This window comes from Actinia tenebrosa, unplaced genomic scaffold (assembly GCF_029948245.1).
Source record: "Actinia tenebrosa isolate PJP-AT-01 unplaced genomic scaffold, QUT_ActTen_1.0 PGA_scaffold0__85_contigs__length_37466705, whole genome shotgun sequence".
Taxonomy (NCBI): domain Eukaryota; kingdom Metazoa; phylum Cnidaria; class Anthozoa; order Actiniaria; family Actiniidae; genus Actinia; species Actinia tenebrosa.
In genome coordinates this window covers 22,737,071-22,754,714 of record NW_028292569.1, presented here as the reverse complement: position 1 = coordinate 22,754,714, position 17,644 = coordinate 22,737,071, and the positions used below count along the sequence as shown (strand labels likewise).

At 36.6% G+C, this 17,644-nt stretch overlaps 2 protein-coding genes across 2 annotated transcripts; both read right to left on the bottom strand.

The window, feature by feature from the left end:
- Positions 1 to 1,894: 1,894 nt before the first annotated feature.
- LOC148913871 (neural cell adhesion molecule 2-like) lies at positions 1,895 to 7,567 on the bottom strand. Its single transcript, XM_089025806.1, has 11 exons — positions 7,417 to 7,567; positions 6,590 to 6,973; positions 5,311 to 5,580; positions 4,957 to 5,235; positions 4,591 to 4,857; positions 3,917 to 4,252; positions 3,373 to 3,408; positions 3,157 to 3,255; positions 3,015 to 3,045; positions 2,812 to 2,851; positions 1,895 to 2,733 (listed from the first exon to the last, which is right to left on the bottom strand). Exons 1-11 carry the CDS (start codon positions 7,496 to 7,498, stop codon positions 2,392 to 2,394), a joined length of 2,166 nt encoding a protein of 721 aa, XP_088881932.1. The 5' UTR covers positions 7,499 to 7,567; the 3' UTR covers positions 1,895 to 2,391.
- Positions 7,568 to 9,695: 2,128 nt separating this feature from the next.
- LOC148913870 (neogenin-like) lies at positions 9,696 to 17,430 on the bottom strand. The gene is made up of 11 exons (XM_089024275.1): positions 17,352 to 17,430; positions 16,565 to 16,978; positions 16,116 to 16,397; positions 15,364 to 15,642; positions 14,664 to 14,942; positions 12,909 to 13,250; positions 12,011 to 12,052; positions 11,718 to 11,816; positions 11,471 to 11,498; positions 10,838 to 10,877; positions 9,696 to 10,237 (listed from the first exon to the last, which is right to left on the bottom strand). The coding sequence occupies exons 1-11, from the start codon at positions 17,428 to 17,430 to the stop codon at positions 9,824 to 9,826; spliced, it is 2,298 nt and encodes a 765-aa protein (XP_088880401.1). The 3' UTR covers positions 9,696 to 9,823.
- Between the last annotated feature and the right edge of the window lie 214 nt (positions 17,431 to 17,644).

The following is a 17,644-nucleotide window of genomic DNA, read 5'->3' as shown; positions in this document are numbered from 1 at the left end:
TGGTCTATTGCGCACTATGTGCACACTTTTTTGAATCAGTCAGATGTATAAATGTATAGGTAAAGAATAACGTGATTCCTTTCTTGGACTAATAGATCCCTTCTTTCCCGTCCGAAGTAAGCCAATACCGCGAAAATACAGAGGTAAGGCAAATGCTCATTATTGACGTTTAGAAAACTTTTTTTTGTTCAAGGTGTCTCGAACCAAATCCGTCGCGAACTTTGCGACTTTTTGAATTCTTGGTTTGCAATAGACGTCATAGCCGCCATGTTGGAAGAATTTGACAAAAGGTTTAAAATTTTCAATGAATTCTTTTGTTATATCTTCCAACATGGCGGACATCCCTTTTGTTATTGTGTTCTCTTGGGATTGATTGCAAACCAAGAATTTGCCTTAGTTCTCTTTCTTCCATGTTGATCGTTATGGCTTTTTTTACTTATAACAAGTTTGACGTGAATTATGATGATGTAGCAAACATTTGAGTGCGCTTGCTAGTTTATCAGCTAAATGTATCTACTTTTTTCGTGTCCATATGGAAGTCTACTGATGATCATTGTGGTCTATCAAACATATTTTGTTCATCATTACTTATACCGTGTTGGTCAAGTGGTACCGATGTTAGACCACAAAACACCAGCTAACTCTAACCGACAATACATTGATCACACTGATTGAGTTAACATAGCTCGATATATATTAGTCAACTAAATGGTTCTAATGTACATCTTGACCGCAACTATGCCAGTTGACTCACTATTGACTCACTATTGGTTCCATGATGAGATTCAAACAAACAAATATCCTTTTTATGCAGACCCAAACTATAAATTAAATTGAACGTGAATATAACATATCTTTTGTTAAACAATCACACTTCAGATTTGCAAGTAAATTCATTATAAAGTAATAAAAGCTAAAATAAATTTTCAAATATTTTCAAGCGTTGACTAACCTTCAGGAGGAAGTAAAATCAATACACTTAAAACCCAGGAAATAAGAATGTACATGATTGGTAATTGAAAAGCTTCCATCTCGTAAACTCGTTGTAAGCTCTCTGGAAAACGATGAAATGCCCTGTAAATAAGCGAGTGATAATGTTTACGTTCTGAGAGAGAAGTTGTATATGCTGATCATTACTTGGCTGTAGTTGACTTTTATGCTTTATCGCTTTATGCAGATTATATCTGGTAACGCAAACATGAGAGTTAACACAGGTAGCCCAGAATATATTTATTATCGAAGCTTTTGAACCTCAGCTTTTCCATTTTGTTCTTGACTTGATTTTATTGGTTTTCTTTCTTATTTGGTTCTCTTTCTCTGGTTTTTTTTTTTTTTTTTTTTTTTTTTTGTCTTAGATTTTCCCTCCTTTCCTTTCCTTTTCTTCTTCTTTTCTTTCTTTCCTTTTCTACTCTTTTTTCTTGGGTAAAAACTGGGTAAACGTGAAAAGGGAAATCTTCCTTTACAGCAATAGCTATTTCACTTATTTATCGATAAAGGAGCACTAATGCTGAAGTCTGCCTCTAAAACATAAGAAAAAGCTCTAAATAATTCGGTTTGAAAATATCTGACCTTCAGAAAAACAAAAAACTAACATTGTGAAGTTTTATTAGGTAACGACGATAAAAGGTGAAAAAACAACGCGATACAGCAGCCATCGACGCGGTTATCTGAGCCTCGTAAAGTTATATCTATGGGATGGGAGGGAGGGGGAAGAAGTGAGGCCTGCCTGTTATAAAAATGCAAATCTAGTCCACATCCATACATTGTTGTTGTCATTTTTTGTTTTATTCTTTCTCTTTGCATTATTAATTGTTTATTTAGCACTAAAAACAATGCTCAAGATATAATAGAATATTTATAAAGCTATGAATTTTATTATTTTATGAGGTATTCTTTCTTCTTAAATTAGTTTTTTCCCAATCCACAATGAATATTACTGAAGAAAGAGATGCTTCTCGATGTCTGATAGTATTATATCTACAACGATGATAGAGTCCTAAGATACAAATATATCAAATCTAAGCTAAATAATAGCACTTAAAGTAAATCATATATAGATAAATGTGAAGTAAACGATTACACATATAATAAATGGGAAACTTACATAAATAAAGATATACTGGTGCTGAATAGTCTTGTATTATAGTTCTGTCCTAAAACGTAATCTTAACGTAAACAAGATGGCCGCTCCTACTGAGCCGGTCAGCGGTATCTAACTCGTGTCCAGGCCCTAGTGGCCAGTAGAGAGCTCTTCAATTACGGTTAATCAAACAGTATACATTTTTACTATTCCAGATGGCTCAAGCCTAACACTCTTGAACACTTTCGTTTATAAACGATAATACCATTTCACCATGCGTTAACCTGAATATTCTTGAACTCATATTATTGTCATATGGCATACTCCCTGCTATCAGTCTGCAGGGATTGATAGGTAGAGTCTTGGTTTTCAATATTCAGGGGTTCGTATTGGTGTTGTTCATTATCTTTACGCGGCAGATTGGGTTTCGATGATCTTGTACAAAGGGGCTCGTACACGGGTCCTTGCGCATCTTGCATAGACGTGTTTGGCATCAGATTGAGTCCTTGATAATTACTGGCATCGTCAGAAGGGCCAGCCTCGTTAGGATTTAATTGTTTGATGGTTTCATATTCTGGTCCTGTTTTGGCGACCTGTGGAACACGCGATGCCTTAACTGCTGATGATACCTTTTCTTCCAATTCCAAGTCGTTCTGAATGAAAGATCAAATACACAACGCTCAAAAAAAGGTTTGGAAATTGTTGTAATACTTAACACAAGGATGACTTACATGATAACTTTCCCCAGCCACAATTTTCTTCTGTGTTTGTCTTCATTAATCAGCGAAAGAAAATGAGATTAATACAGTTTTACACTCACAAAATAATCCGCAAACTATTCCCCAAACAACTACTACAACGGCAAAAATATGCAAGTAAATAAAACAACCAACTTATTGTTGCCCATCAATTCATTCACTATTTCTTATAGTACCTTTTATTATGCGCTTGGCTTTCTTTTTTACCTATTTTAATAACAAGGGATAAAAACAAGATATTAGGTTCCATCATGAGCAGCACTAGCTTGGTCTGGGTTCAAGATAAATTTATAATTGATAATGCTTTATCAAACGTACTGCTTAGTTGGACCCTTCTCCTTAGATTTACAATAAGTAGTAGGTTGAAAACAAGAGATAGAACGAGAATGCCAATAATAACTCCCATGGCTGTTGAAGCTGGGGAAAAAACGAGAAAAGTTAGAAATGGCAAAAAGTAATAGCGCTTTTATCATTTATTTATTCTTAATTATATCGTTTTTCCACGTTGAAAATGTTTTTTTTCCTGTTACTTACAATACTTTGATCCTTCTTCAGTACAATAACTCATTGCTATTACAAGAGAGAACAGAAAAGATTTTAAAAGTGATTATAAAAAGGCTACAGCAGAAATAAAGCGCCCTTTAATCTTGCTTCTTTGTCTTTTCTAAATAATGACCTTCTCACATATTTGAAGCAAAAGCATAAAAAAATAATAATAATAAGAGCACGCTGATCATGATTGGTCGAAAACTGTGCTTTATTAGTAACGCAGCACAGTACTGAACACAGTACTGCGAAGTGCTCCTACATCCTGATGCGACCGTCTTTCTTATTGCATAAATAAATTCAATACTGAAATAAAATTAGTAACTTTATAATAAAAAGAATAGAACAGTTTTTCCGTGCTTCGTTTAGCAATAAAGCACTTAGGAAGCGCCGTAAGCACTTAAGAAGTGTGAGAAGAACTCGACTACGGCTCTTGCTTCTCCTTACACTTTATTCGTGCATATGCCACTTCCTGCGTGCTTTATTACTGAACGGAGCACGGAAAAAGCTCTTTTGTATGTTAAATACAGACCATTAGTGGCCGTTGCTTCGTCTGCTGTAGTATTTACAGTCTTGGTACTTCCTTCATCCTTCACACTTTCTCCATATTTGTTCCATGCAGTAACCATAAACATGTATGTTTTTCCATAAACAATGTTATCTGTTACTCTATAGCCATCTTGATGTGGATCGTTGACGTCATCATATTTTATCCAATCAGATTTACGTGTCACTTCCCTGATATAGATGGTATAGCGCGTTATGTTACCACCATTGACATCTGGTTTTGTCCACCGCAAGACGACTGAGAGCTTAGAGTCTTTGCTTTTGAGAAAAGTTGATGTCAGGTGAGGGAATGAAGGTTTGCCTACGAGAAAATAACAATATGGAAAATTGAATTCCAAGTTAATGGTAACATTTAAGGCACTCGGACTACATTACCTATCACTTGGTATGTTGATTGGCTGAAAATTTCAAAATGTGGCACGCAATGTTGCAGCTATGTTCACACTATGAAATATATTGCGCACAATGTTGCAAGAGTAGAGCGCGCTTCAACTTCAGTTTTGTTGCATACATGTTGCGTGTAACAAGTATCAGGGGTAGACACACGTTGCAACAGTCCTGTTGCGTGCAATGTTGCAAGGTGTGTCGGTACCATCATAAATTTGCTAACTAGTAGCAGCATCACTTGGGTACATTTACCGATTCTCTTTGTCTTGATAACTTTTGAAGACACCACTCCATATCCAACAATATTCCTGGCACAGACCTTGACAGTGTAGAGTGTGTTTGCTTTCAGTCCAGTTATAACAGCATTGGTATTTACTGTGATCACTGGGGGCTTGGTACTGACTTCCAGTAAGTAACCAGTGACAACGAGTCCACCAACATCAGCAGGTGTGGTCCATCTAACAGTTATAGATGATGCTTCAAGCTCAGTTATTTCTATAACAAGAGGACTTGGAGGAACTAGACAAAAAAGATGATTGCTAATGAACTAGGAAGCCGGGACTAAGCAAGACTGAAGACATTATATCATTGTAAATATATTTTACGAGCTTAACTTACACAGTTGAGTGACATTGATGACGTTCTCATCACTTCCCAGGATGTTTGTTGCTCGACACTTGTACTGTCCATAGTCGCCTTGGTTAGCTGTTGTCAGTACTGTTACCTCACTACCCCCGGGCACAATGTTGACACCTGTAGTGATCTGTTGATTTGTTGGTTTGTACCATGATATCCGTGGTGCAGGTAAACCAGTTGCAAAACAACTCAGATGAATACTGTTGCCATTCCATGACTTTAAAGTCATAGAAGACTCTGATGTGTCGATTCCAGGTAGATCTAACAGTTCAGAAGAAAAGGAGAAATTTAAGATTACGGACATTTACTTCATTAAATAAGGAATTCTATACTTACAGTATACTACTACCATAGTCTGTGCAGAGACTAGTTTCTCATTAGGGTTGTTCCTGGCTTGACACTTGTACGTCCCATTTTGACCTCTTCTAATGTTTGGTATCCTCAGTGTAGCACTTCCTGTTCCTGTACTCTTGACCACGTGACCTGCTATCTGTAACCACGTGATGTTGGGTGTTGGTGGACCAATAGCAGTGCAAGACACACTCAAATCTTGTCCCTCTGCTATGTTCTTTGTAAGCGTTGGCTGTGGCTGGAACGTGGGAGTTACTTTTGAACAAAATGTCACAAAGTATATTATAATGATGACCATGGCACACAGTCAACCTAAAGACATTTCCTTTGGTTTTCTTTAAAAAAAACTTAAATTGATGAGAAAATATAAGGAACATTAAACCTAAAAATCAATTTCTAAATATTCTAAATAACTTTGGTTTGCATCATTGTTATGACCATGCATGTTACACAGTCGTGCTATAAACAAAAACCAAGCACAAGTTAGCGAAAAACATATCTTTGAAAAGCCTGTTTCTTTCTTAGAAAGTACGGCGGCTTCACTTTTGGTCAGCAGCTTTCTAAATTTATTGGTTCCGCTAGTAAAAAGTACCTAGGGCCTTTTTTTGAAGCAAACGCCCGCGTAAAAACGGACAGCGGAGTGCCCTATTTACGCAAGCATATTACAATTTTTTGTGATGCCGGCTTTAAAATGCCTGCTATTACTCATCATCATTTTCACAATCTATTTAAATATCGATAAAACCCTTCCGAAAAATGCGTTCTTTATTATTGCTTCGCCATGATGAATCAAGCACAAGTAACGCTCGGGGCATACGCATTGGTTACATGGTCACACCGCTGACGAGTGGCAAATTCCACATATTCTTGGCGATGAAACGAGTCTTTGTTAGGTCAAAGGTTATTATGTAATTCAAGATGGAGAGAATATAATAACTTAGTGACGTCAGTAACGCAACGTTGTTTTCTCCGTCTACCGAGTTTTTAGTGTTCCTAAAATGTTCCAAAGTACCCTCTCCCCCAAATAGCGGTACATAACAAAAGATTAGATGTTGAATAAGCTTCAGCATACCAGCACATTGGGCAACCCAGTGCACGCTCCAAGAGCGTCTTGTTCATTTTCAGTCTGTCACTGATATTTGAATTATATAGCGACCAGTACAGTACAATCTTGTATTTTGTTTACTTTAATATTTAAAACTGGAAACTAAATGCTTAGTTGTTCAATATATGCAAATGTTGGCTTAAAGCCTGTAAAAAATACCTGTCACGACGAGTTGCACTTGATGTGCAATAGGGTTGCTTCCTTTAAACACCAGACTACATATATATATTCCATTATCAGCAGTAGTCACATCAGTAATGACCAGAGTGGCAATGGACTCTCTGCTTACTCGATCAGGGTTCAGTAATCTTGATGGACATGTTGCTCTATTGATGACAAAACTCCAGTTGTTGGTGTACTTGTCATCAGCACCGATTATACTAAAATTGCGATGCTTCTGACTGTAGAAAGACCATTGTGGAGATTCAATACTAAACTCTTGCTCTCTGTTGTCCACATGGTAGTCCCACACAAACCTGGCTATTCCTCCACTAGATACGTACAACACGCTGGGAGGGAAATGAGTGAAGCGAGCTGCTGTGTCTACGAAACAGCAACTTGTATTTAATATAGTTACTTGGTTATGAAAATGAACTTAATTATGTCCCTTAGCCTAGAATCATTCAAAAGAAATTTGTTTTTTATTTTATTTGGGCAAAATAAAGCTGATTATATTGTCTCGATATAATATGCCTTCCGGGCTGAACTTAACATCAGTCTACACAACTTTCGTCAATTCAGTTAGTACATAGTAGTGTGACTACCTTGAACTTTTTGAACGACAATGTTTACAATGTTATGTATCAGAAATCGTTAGGGTTTTCATTGATAAACTGGATTTATCTTACTAATCATCGAAACTTGGATTGACCACCTTCAAATATTGATCGCTGTAAATTTGTAGAACTTTATAGGAATCACTGAAGAATTAATGAAGAATGAAAACAACATAAATAAGTAAATCATAATTTAGCCGATAAACTTACCTACGTGAGGAAGTAAAAACAATCCACCGATGAAGCCAAGAATGTAATAAGAAATGATAGGTACCTGTCCAACACTCATCATGAGGAAGAATTTGACATTCAGAAAACTAACACTTTGAAGATATCAGTGGTGGATTGTTTTATACGAAATCCCAAAAGATGGTGTTCAGTATCAGCAAGTCTCGCTGCTGCAAAGTAAAATTCAATTATGCACAAGAACACGTTTGTCGTGGTTGACCTTTTGTACTTCACTACAGCGTTTGTCTGTTTTACAGGGTAACGCAAGGGCACTAGAAGACCTAAACTAGGATTGGATTTTTATAGTTGTTCCCCGATTAATCAAATCAAAATATAATATTGTTATACTTGTTGACTTATTTTGTCAGCTGTTTTCCTTTACTGCAAAATCGTTGTTTAATTCCAAATAAATTAACGTATTCTAGTAATTTAAAGGCAGTTCCATTTAAACTTTTCTTTGTTCATTTGTTGATATAACGTAACAAATAATCAAGTATCAAGAGTCAATATTCCTTATTCGAGTTGTTATTAGATGTAAAATGATTATGGTACTTATTTTCAATATTTCTGTACATATAAGGCCGTTGAATGCTTATTCTGACCATCTGAGGATCACGCCATGTCTGTGAACAACGTTTATGTCAGCGTAGAGCAAGACGACAAAGAAGACAAAGAAACCGTATCTAAGCTACTACTACTGGAAGATCCCTATGATGAAGCGACGAAACTTTGACTTGCTCAACGAGCAAAGTCACTGAGAAAGAATAGAGACTTAAAATGTCGGTTCGTTTGCCTGAATAGATGTAAATAATACTTGTTTTTGTGTGAAAATTAAAAATTGATTGCAGAAATGTGGCATATGTTTGAGATGCAAACGAAGAACTCTGCAAAAGCTAGAAAAGAGTAATATGAGATAAAATAAAACATGTACGCTGAGCTAAAGGAGCAGAGAAAGTAAGGATAGAAAAGGAGGACTGAGAAAATATATATCGTAAGCTAAGAGAAAAAAGAAAGACTGGTAGAAAGGATCCCTCGAAAAATCTTTGCTTGATTATGGAATTAATTTAGGACAATTTATGGAAAGTAAAGTAAACAAAAATAAGTAAAAAGCATTCAGAACAAAGCAGACTATGCCTACTATACTTGTTATCCCACAGCATTGAACATACAACCAATCAGAGTGCGGTAAATTAAAGCCGTTGTATTATAAAAATTAAGGGATCCCACGGTAAATGTTACGTTCAATCTTAATTATTCTTCGTTTACACGTTACGTCATCGCGGCCATGTCGGTACCATTTAACAAAATATTTCTCTTTAGCAGCCATTGTTAACGGTACCACAATGGCCGCCATGTTTTTGTCTTTTAACTGCAACCCATCAATTGTTTATTCTATTTCATTAAAGTGCCTATCACACTTCTTACAATATTCACAGTATTAATTCAACATGGGGTAAGATGTTGAATAGCACTAAAAAATGGTATAGTTTAAGTACTGCTTCTTGAAGTTTTAAAGGTTTTTCCATGCCATATACTAATGTTTTGATGGCACAGATAAATTAAATTTAAAAAATCCGTCATTGTTTTCCCCATTGCTCTTATAGAAATGATTGCAAGTTAGTTTTCACATAGAAACCGATATTTTGAATTACAGGGAACAACAAATAAGCATAAATGCCTCCATAACTCTTCCATCATTCGAAAACAACAAGACTACAAAACATTATCGGCTGCATGTCAAATGTGCGCTTGGCTTGTCCGAATTTCGATCCCATGATGTAATGTTGTGACGTCATCCGTGGAAAACGCTATAGAGGTTTTGCACCATCACGTGCCCACGTCCATTATTCAGCTTGGACTGCCTGTTGTTAGTATTATATTGTTCTTGTCATCTAATATGGCTGCCGTCACGTGATGGTGCAAAACTTCTATTACAGCGGCAATGACTATCACGATCATGAATCTTTATAGAGTCATTGAAGTGTGTACATCGATGTCATGCGCAGTAAGGTTTGTACTTCATTGCGTAGTGCGCCCATAAAAAGGCTCCCACACGGCCAAGAAAGCATACAAAAGTCAATAGTGGAACACTTGCCGATAATATTTCGTGGGTCGTCGGTGATCGTACGCGAGACTGACCTTCATGCGCAGTGAGGTTTGACGCTGACCTTCATGAGGCTCTAAGTCTTCATCTAAACTTTGGTGCAACTTAGTCTCTGATAAAGTCATCCTCATTAATATTCTTTATTGAAAGACACATGTCTCGTCATATAATGATACGGGAGAATTGAAAAAGGGGACTGCCGGGGCTGGTGGAGGAAGTAAAAGCTCGATTACGTTTCATTATTACGATGTATTTAATGCTTCAATACTGCAATACAAAGTATGTCTATATAATGGACTGGTCATTCCTGTTGCTTTCTAGCTGATGCATGTTATTATAGGTCTTTAGGTCTTGGTAATCTGTAGGATTTTGCCTGACACCAAGTGGCTGGTACGTAGTATCTGGTACTTTCTTGGCCTGCTGAGCAAGAGGTAGTTTAAACTGTGTACGGTGAAGGGATTCGTAAGTTGGACCTTGACCTCGTTGTGATGAACCTGCTGTATCAGAATGTGATAGTCCTTGATAATGACTCGGCGTTTCTGTGGAGGGGCTGCTGTAGCCATCTACTCTGGACATTTCGACTTGATGATTATCACGATACATTCTTATGGGCTCGTATTCTGCAGGTAGGGATGTCTGTTGAAGATGTTTTGATACCGCAATGTGTGAGTCTTTGTTTTCTTCCATTTCTAGGGTGTTCTGTGGAAAAAAAAACATTTTTGCGAGTTCATTGAGATAATAGATAAGCATTTAACTGAAAAAACTATTAAGGCCCGACCTGTTACACTGTGCAATTAAGCAACTTGTCTTGCATGCTTGGAAATGGAATGTTATAAGTTACCGAAGTGAGATGTTACACTGCTTCGCGATCTCAACAACTTGTAACATTTTTGGCTCCTTGGAAAGAAATGAGAAATCTGCGCATGTGCTCTTGAAAATAATGCATTAGAAATTGCGAGAAAACGTTTTTGGAGGGGCGACATACTGTGCAAAAGCGTTGCAAGTTGCTGCAATTTGTTGCGAAGGTAGGACTGAGTTCTACTACTGAGTTCTACATCTTTAAGGCTACGCGCATATACAATTTGGAGACAACCCTTTTGAATTAATGTCCAATTCTGAAGCAACTTGCGTTACAAGACAAGGCAGGCGCCGAAAAATTACAAAATGTAACAGGGCCTTTGCATCGATTATCGTTAAATGATGACAAGTTTTAGAATCGATTAAATGGATTTTTTTAATAATTAGCATTGATAGTCGAAAATTAAGGTAAACTATGATGGATAACAACCAAACACTTACGTCATAAACAGGATCTTCAACTGCTTTGTTTCTGGTGCCTCTTGAAATTCAAAAATTAATGAAGAAAAATGAAAGGATCAATCATTAATTTACACATGACGTCATAGCCGCCATCTTGGTTGAGTTTAACCGAATAATTGTCAATTAATTATTTTGCTATAACCAACATGGCCGCCGTGTCTTTTGTTATTTCACTCTTCTGGGAATGATTGAAAACCAGCAATAGAACATTTTGTAATGGACAAAATTCACTTGGGCGTAATGTTTTGCCAACTTTAGGTCCCTTGTCATTCCCTTGAGAGCTGATAAGATTCTTTGTTTGAGTTGTATTCATATTTATTTGTTATCTTTTGTGCAACCTTTAAACAAAGAAATGATTTTCTAGGGAATGACACGTGGTTTGTGATGGGAAAACATTATATTCATCATTTTCCATACATTGGGTCACTAGTCAAATACAAAGCGCTCAAGCGAGGCGCCAAGGTACTTTCAAAGGATTATTCGGATTTGAACCTTTGCAAACTCGACTGAATGAATGCTTTGTGTTTGACCAGTGAACCTATGTATGGAAAATGGTGAATTATTGGCATATTACTGACATAGATAGAAGTGTGGTTAAATTAAACTAATCACCTTTTTGTATCGGTATTTTCTGTTTGCTCTTTTCAGGAGTCATTATATGCAAAAGAAACGAAAAAAAATGTGTTAGAATTTCTGTCTAAGTTATTGTTAAATGACAAGATCTAACTGCATTTTTATGTTTAATAATTTCATTTGATAGAGCAACTAACAAATAAACAGAGATTGCTATACTTAAATAAGTAAGGATAATATATAATCATAAAAAAAGAAAAAGATCTAGAATATTTCAAATACGTACCTTTCCTTTTAATATTCCTCCAAATGTAAAGAAGCAAGAGGAAGATAACTATCAAAGACACCGCTAGGAAAGCTGCACAGACAGCTAATGCAGTGGCACCTTGAGTAAAAAAGAAAAATGCCTTCCATGAATGAATAATCTATTAGCATACAAAAACGTATAGAACGCTGTCACCCGGCAAAGAAAATAAAATAGGGTAAAACAAACAATACATCAGAAATTGTCAATTCTTTTTTGTCTTGAGTGTAAAAAAATCGTTCTTTTATGAATTTGTTCAGAAAAACTTTACTTACTGCATTTTTCTTGCTTGTCTGATTTATTCCTCGATTGCCCACCTGTTAATCAATTTAAAATACTATATCATAAATAAGCACACAGATTTTTTTAAATGTTCTTGAAGTACTTTTTTAATTCATATATTTAAAATAATTATAGCTTAAGGGGCTGTGTAGTAAAAAAGACGATTTGTTAACTCATTGAGTTATAATTGGTAACTAGTGATATGATGTTAATGGATACAATTATATCAAATTGTCACAAGCATTACGTACTTCACTTTGTATTTACCAATGTTTCGTGTAACTCATTAGCAATTAGTTCTAGTGCCTGATCGGGCTATTGACCATAGGGGGACCATAGTCCATAAGGGCAACAGGGCTAGCTGTTTTAGTCAGATCCAACTAGTCAGTCAAATATATATAGATGCAAACAAGTTTTCAATTGAATTTAAATTTAACGAATAGACATCACTTTTTTTGAGTCTGTCCTCCTATTGACGATAAATTGCGTCATCACATTGTCAAAGTAGTGTTGATTCACGAGGCGTAGCCAAGTGGATCCGTACACTTCTTTGACAATGTGATGACGAAACGTATCGTCAATAAGAGGACAGACACATTAAAACTGATGTCTATTTGTTTTTTACAATCACAAAAACGATAAAAACTTCTCATCTTTAGCGATCAAAACAACCAGTAGAAAGAGCGCGCCTCCTTGACGTCAGCTTTATCTGCCTGTCCTCTTATTGATGATAAAAATAACCAATCAGCGCTAGAGAAATTTGCAAGATATTGTAAAATAAATGTGGTTTTGGTTTTCAAAATTTCTGAGTTCAATGTACGTGTTCTCATTATTTCAATTAATCAGATATAAAATAAAGTAAATTCCATCCCATGTCAATACCTCACTTACCAAGGCCTGTAGTAGTTGCCTGGGTTGCTGTAGTAACCAGTGTCGGCAAAATATACGCTTCCTGACCCTTGCTATCTCCTATTTCACTTTCTCCGAACTCGTTGGTTGCCGTGACAATAAACCAGTATGTCTGACCAGGCTCTAGGTCCATCGCGTGTATAACGTACGTCAAGTTGGCCAAGTCACGGACGACATGAATACGTGTCCAAGTTTTTTCAACACCCAGTTTCTGGTAGATGGTATAACTCTTGATTTCACCGCCATTTTCATCTGGTTTTGTCCAGGACAATGTTATAGTTGCTTTACTTTGGATAAGACGAAGACTGGGCAAAGGTGGTGGGCCTAAATGATGAAAGCACAAAATACCTCACTTTCTATGTAAGGATTATATAATAAACGCAAGTGTTCTGTCGGATACAGAGTCCCGAGCAAAAGTAGATCCCTTGCATATGACAAGAATCTCGATATGGGGGACAATAACAAAAGAATTCCAATCTTCTGAAAATTAAAACCTATTGTTTTCTCCCTTAGATTGAGCTGCATTCCAAAGTGCTGGAAGGGGTCTATACATAGAAAGCCATAAGGGCGGAGCCCGAGAAGCCGCGAGTTAATCTATATCCCATAGGACACTAGTGTTCATTAGCTTAGAATATGATCACACCCACAAGACCGAATATGAATGAATTTGTTGGTCAATTTGATTGTTCCCTTCTCAAGAAATACGAATCTCTGAATGGCAGTAATATTACGACGTATGTGCGACATGCGCAGCAGACTTTGGCGCCGGCCACCTTAGATTATATATGTGCTTTTCCAAAAAGGAGACTTATCTTGCTTGATTTCCTACCTAATACACTATAATTTCTTTTACATTTCATGAAAGCCTCTCATTCAAGACACTTTTTATAATTGAAGGGTCAATTCATTCCTTGTATGAGTTATCTGAAAACGTGTCAAAGCATCCATGCGCATTTAATAGGCCATTTGCATTATGGCGTCATTTTACTACCACTACAAAAATGCTTCGTGAATTTTCTTTCTTATTCAAATTTGTAGTTCCTCATGAGAATAGTGAGACAATTGGTGCTAATTAACAGAACAAAAGACAGTGTGCAATGGAGTCTGGTAGTAGTAGTAAATGACGCCAGAATACAAATAGTCTATTGTCTAAATATTGGGCCAAATATCGTAAAAAATGAAACCGCTAACCACGAAAAGTATCCGTTTGTTTCTTTTGATTTGTAAAGCACAAAACCCAAGCAAATAAGCTTACTGACTGTCTAAATATACTTAGGAAGTAATGAATGCTAAATGTCCGAAACATGGCATGAACACGGGGAGGACACGGTCACGCCGGGTCGTGGCATGGCCAGACCAATAACATTGCGCGAGAAAAATATCCCCCAACCAAATTCAAAAAAACATCGCGTCACGTCAAGGCACGTATATAGGGCAACGACTTTTTTAAAAACTGCTCTAATACAAAATAGTAACAATGAAACAATTAAAAAAAAAGTTTTTAGTGCTATTTAGTTTTTGTGCCATTTAAAGGATATACGGTTTACACTCTATTATGAAAGCAATGTATGACGTACTACAGCATCCTATAGATGTCAGTCAGTTCTACTGTTCAGTTCGTGAACTAGACGCAAGAACTGTCTAAGGGATAAGGTCGAAGTGTATGAGTTAAATAATGCCTCAAACCATTGTAATCTTGGTCAAGAAATTGTGTAAAATAACGGTATTTATTCTTACCTCTTTTCTTTGTGGTAAAGATGATGATAGATGCATTTCCATAACCAACCACATTCCTTGCGTAGACTCTGACTTCATACCTTGTGTTCTTAGTCAGACCAGTCAACTCGTGGTCAGTGTTTGATGTGTTCTGTTCTTGTGGTGGGTTTGTGTTGATTTGTACATTGTAATCAGTAACAGGACTTCCACCATCATAACCAGGTCTGGTCCACCTTACAGTTACAGATGATGCTTGGATATCCTGGTCTAGTATCGTGAGATTAGCGGCACCTGGGGAAACTGAAGGGTATTTATGGTGCATTATTACGATGGGAAGTTCAATATCTTTAATGAGCCATCTGCATGAAATAATCAGATGACTGTTTCTGGATGACAACAAAATTCGGACTTTTGCTGTATTGCTGTCGTATTCAAAACCTTTTCAAAAATACTTTTTTCCCTAATATTCTCCTAATTCTTTCTATTGCAAGATACGAAGCATTTTAAAATTGGCTTGCCATCCAGAAGAGCCTTCCCCTAGGGTCCTTCGCGATACGATGCATTGATTCGTGTACAAAGTGATAATTAAGCACATGACCGATTGTTGCAAATGGCCTATTGGGAGCAACAGATACCCATTTTTATTAACACAACTTCAACGCCACGCTGAAAAAGATAACTGAGATACTATAACAAATGCATTCAAACACAGCATACTTACACAACTGATTCACATTGATAACATGTTCAACACTGCCAGCGATGTTTGTTGCTTTACATTTATACGATCCATAGTCTGCCCCATCTTTCGTTGTTATCACCACTTGAATACCTTTAGCAATAGATGTGACACCAGTTGGTATTTCCTGACCACTGGGCTTGTACCACGTGATATCTGGTGTGGGTAACCCATCACTGACAATACACTTGAGGGTCACCTGTCTGCCATTCCAGGAAGTACTATCACTGCTAGACAGCTCTTTTGAAATCGTCGGCTTGTCTGAAAAAATGCATAAAGAATAAATTGAGAATTAAAAATGCATATTTTAAAAGCGAAACATTTTTCTTTTCTTACAAGCTATCAATTCTTGAGGAATTTAATATAGAACTGACGTGAAGAATATTCGTTAATGAGACCGTAAATGGACAGAGTTAACCAAATCAAGCCGACAAATTAATGCATTGCTGTGCATTGGAGTACGAATTACAGCATCATTTTATAGATGTGCTCAGTCCTGTTGCCGTAAACATCATTTTTGGTTAGGTCTTTACGTGAACACTTCAATAGAGCAACGACATCCGTCATTCTTGGACGCTTTTTGACAAGAATGATGCATTGTCTATTTCATAAGACTAAAATAAATTTATATAAAGTTAGGAAAATTCAGTTTCAGGAGTTTTGCAACTTTTGAACTTTTGTAAATTCTAGAGATTATGATATCATCTATTTTTTTCATTATTCCATATACTCACAGTAAACTGTTACACTTGTCCTTGCTGTGGTTGCGTCTTCGTTTGGATTATTCTTTGCCTCGCACTCATATACTCCAGTGTGGTATCGATTGATGTTATCTATCTGCAGTACAGCACTTCCTGCGGATCCTCGGCTCATGGTAACAATACTACCATCTGTGATATTCACCCACGTGATGTTTGGTGTTGGTGGACCAATAGCTGTGCAGTTTATCTTTAGATTATCTCCCTCGATAATATAGTATAAGTTGGTTGGGCGACTTGGTAAGAATACAGGACGTACTGAAACGTAGAAGATGAAATATAGAAGTATTAATTTTTTTGTTTTTTGTTTACTTTATTATTTAAAACTGGTCCAGACTTATGGCAAAAACACAGAACAACCTGAGAAATTAAATGCTTAGCTGTTCAATATATGCAAATGTTGGTTTAAAGACTATAAAAAATACCTGTAACGACGAGTTGCACTTGATGTGCAATAGGGTTTCCTGCTTTAAGCTGCAGTCTACATTGATATGTCCCATTATCAGCAATAGTCACACCATCAATGACCAGAGTAGCAGTGGACTGTCTGCTTACTCGATCAGGGTTCAGTAATCTTGGTGGACATGTTGCCCTGTTGATGACAAAACTCCAGTTGTTGGTGTACTTGTCATCACTACCGATTTCCATTCCATTACCTCCCTTGTCAATGAATGACCATACTGGTGAGTTAGGTTGAAACTCTAGTCTTCTATCATGCACATGGTAGTCCCACACAAATCTGGCTGTTCCTCTACTAGATACGTACAACACACTGGGAGGGAACTGAGTGAAGCGCGCTGTTGTGTCTAGGAAACAGTGACTTCCATTTAAAATTGTTACTTGGTTATTAAAATGAACTTATGTTTGAATCATTCAAAAGAATTCGTTTTGTTTGAGCAAAATAAAGCTGATTATATTGTTTCCATATAATATGCTTTGAAGGTTGAATGTAACATCAGTCGACACCACGTTCGACGATTATGAGTGTAGACACTATGCAGCGTGACTGCCTTGAACTTGTTGAACAACAATGTTTTCAATTTTGTATCAGAAATCGTTAGGGTTTCCAACTGGATTTATCTCACTAATCATCAAAACTTTGATTGATCACCGTCAAATATTGATCGCTGTAAATTTGTAGAAATTAGGAATCACTGTAGAACATATAAAAACAACATAAAAAAGTAATATACAATTTAGTAATAGACCTACCTACGTAAGGAAGTAAGTACAATGCACCGATGAAACCAAGAATGTAATAAGAAATGATAGGTATCTGTCCAACACTCATCATGAGGGAGAATTTGACATTCAGAAAACTAACTCTTTGAAGATATGGTGGACTGTTTTATATGAAATCAGAACAGATGGTGTTCAGTATCAGCAAGTCTTGCTGCTGTAAAAGCAAAAATTAATTATGCACATGAACACGTTTGTCGTGGTTGACCTTTTGTACTTCATTCCACCGTTTGTCTGTTTTATAGTTTATTCCCGTTTAATTGAAT

Bases quoted from the DNA above. Each gene is read 5' to 3' on its own strand.
- LOC148913870 (XM_089024275.1), bottom strand. From the start codon at position 17,430: ATGAGTGTTGGACAGATACCTATCATTTCTTATTACATTCTTGGTTTC. The intron at 12,053-12,908 runs GTAAGTGAGGTA...ATTGATTAACAG, and splicing joins GGCAACTACTACAGGCCTTG to GTGGGCAATCGAGGAATAAA. The intron at 11,499-11,717 runs GTACGTATTTGA...ACTCCTGAAAAG, and splicing joins GAGGAATATTAAAAGGAAAG to AGCAAACAGAAAATACCGAT.
- LOC148913871 (XM_089025806.1), bottom strand. From the start codon at position 7,498: ATGATGAGTGTTGGACAGGTACCTATCATTTCTTATTACATTCTTGGC. The intron at 5,236-5,310 runs GTAAGTATAGAA...CTGAACTGTTAG, and splicing joins GACTATGGTAGTAGTATACT to ATCTACCTGGAATCGACACA. The intron at 3,409-3,916 runs GTCTGTATTTAA...CTCTTGTAATAG, and splicing joins CGAAGCAACGGCCACTAATG to CAATGAGTTATTGTACTGAA.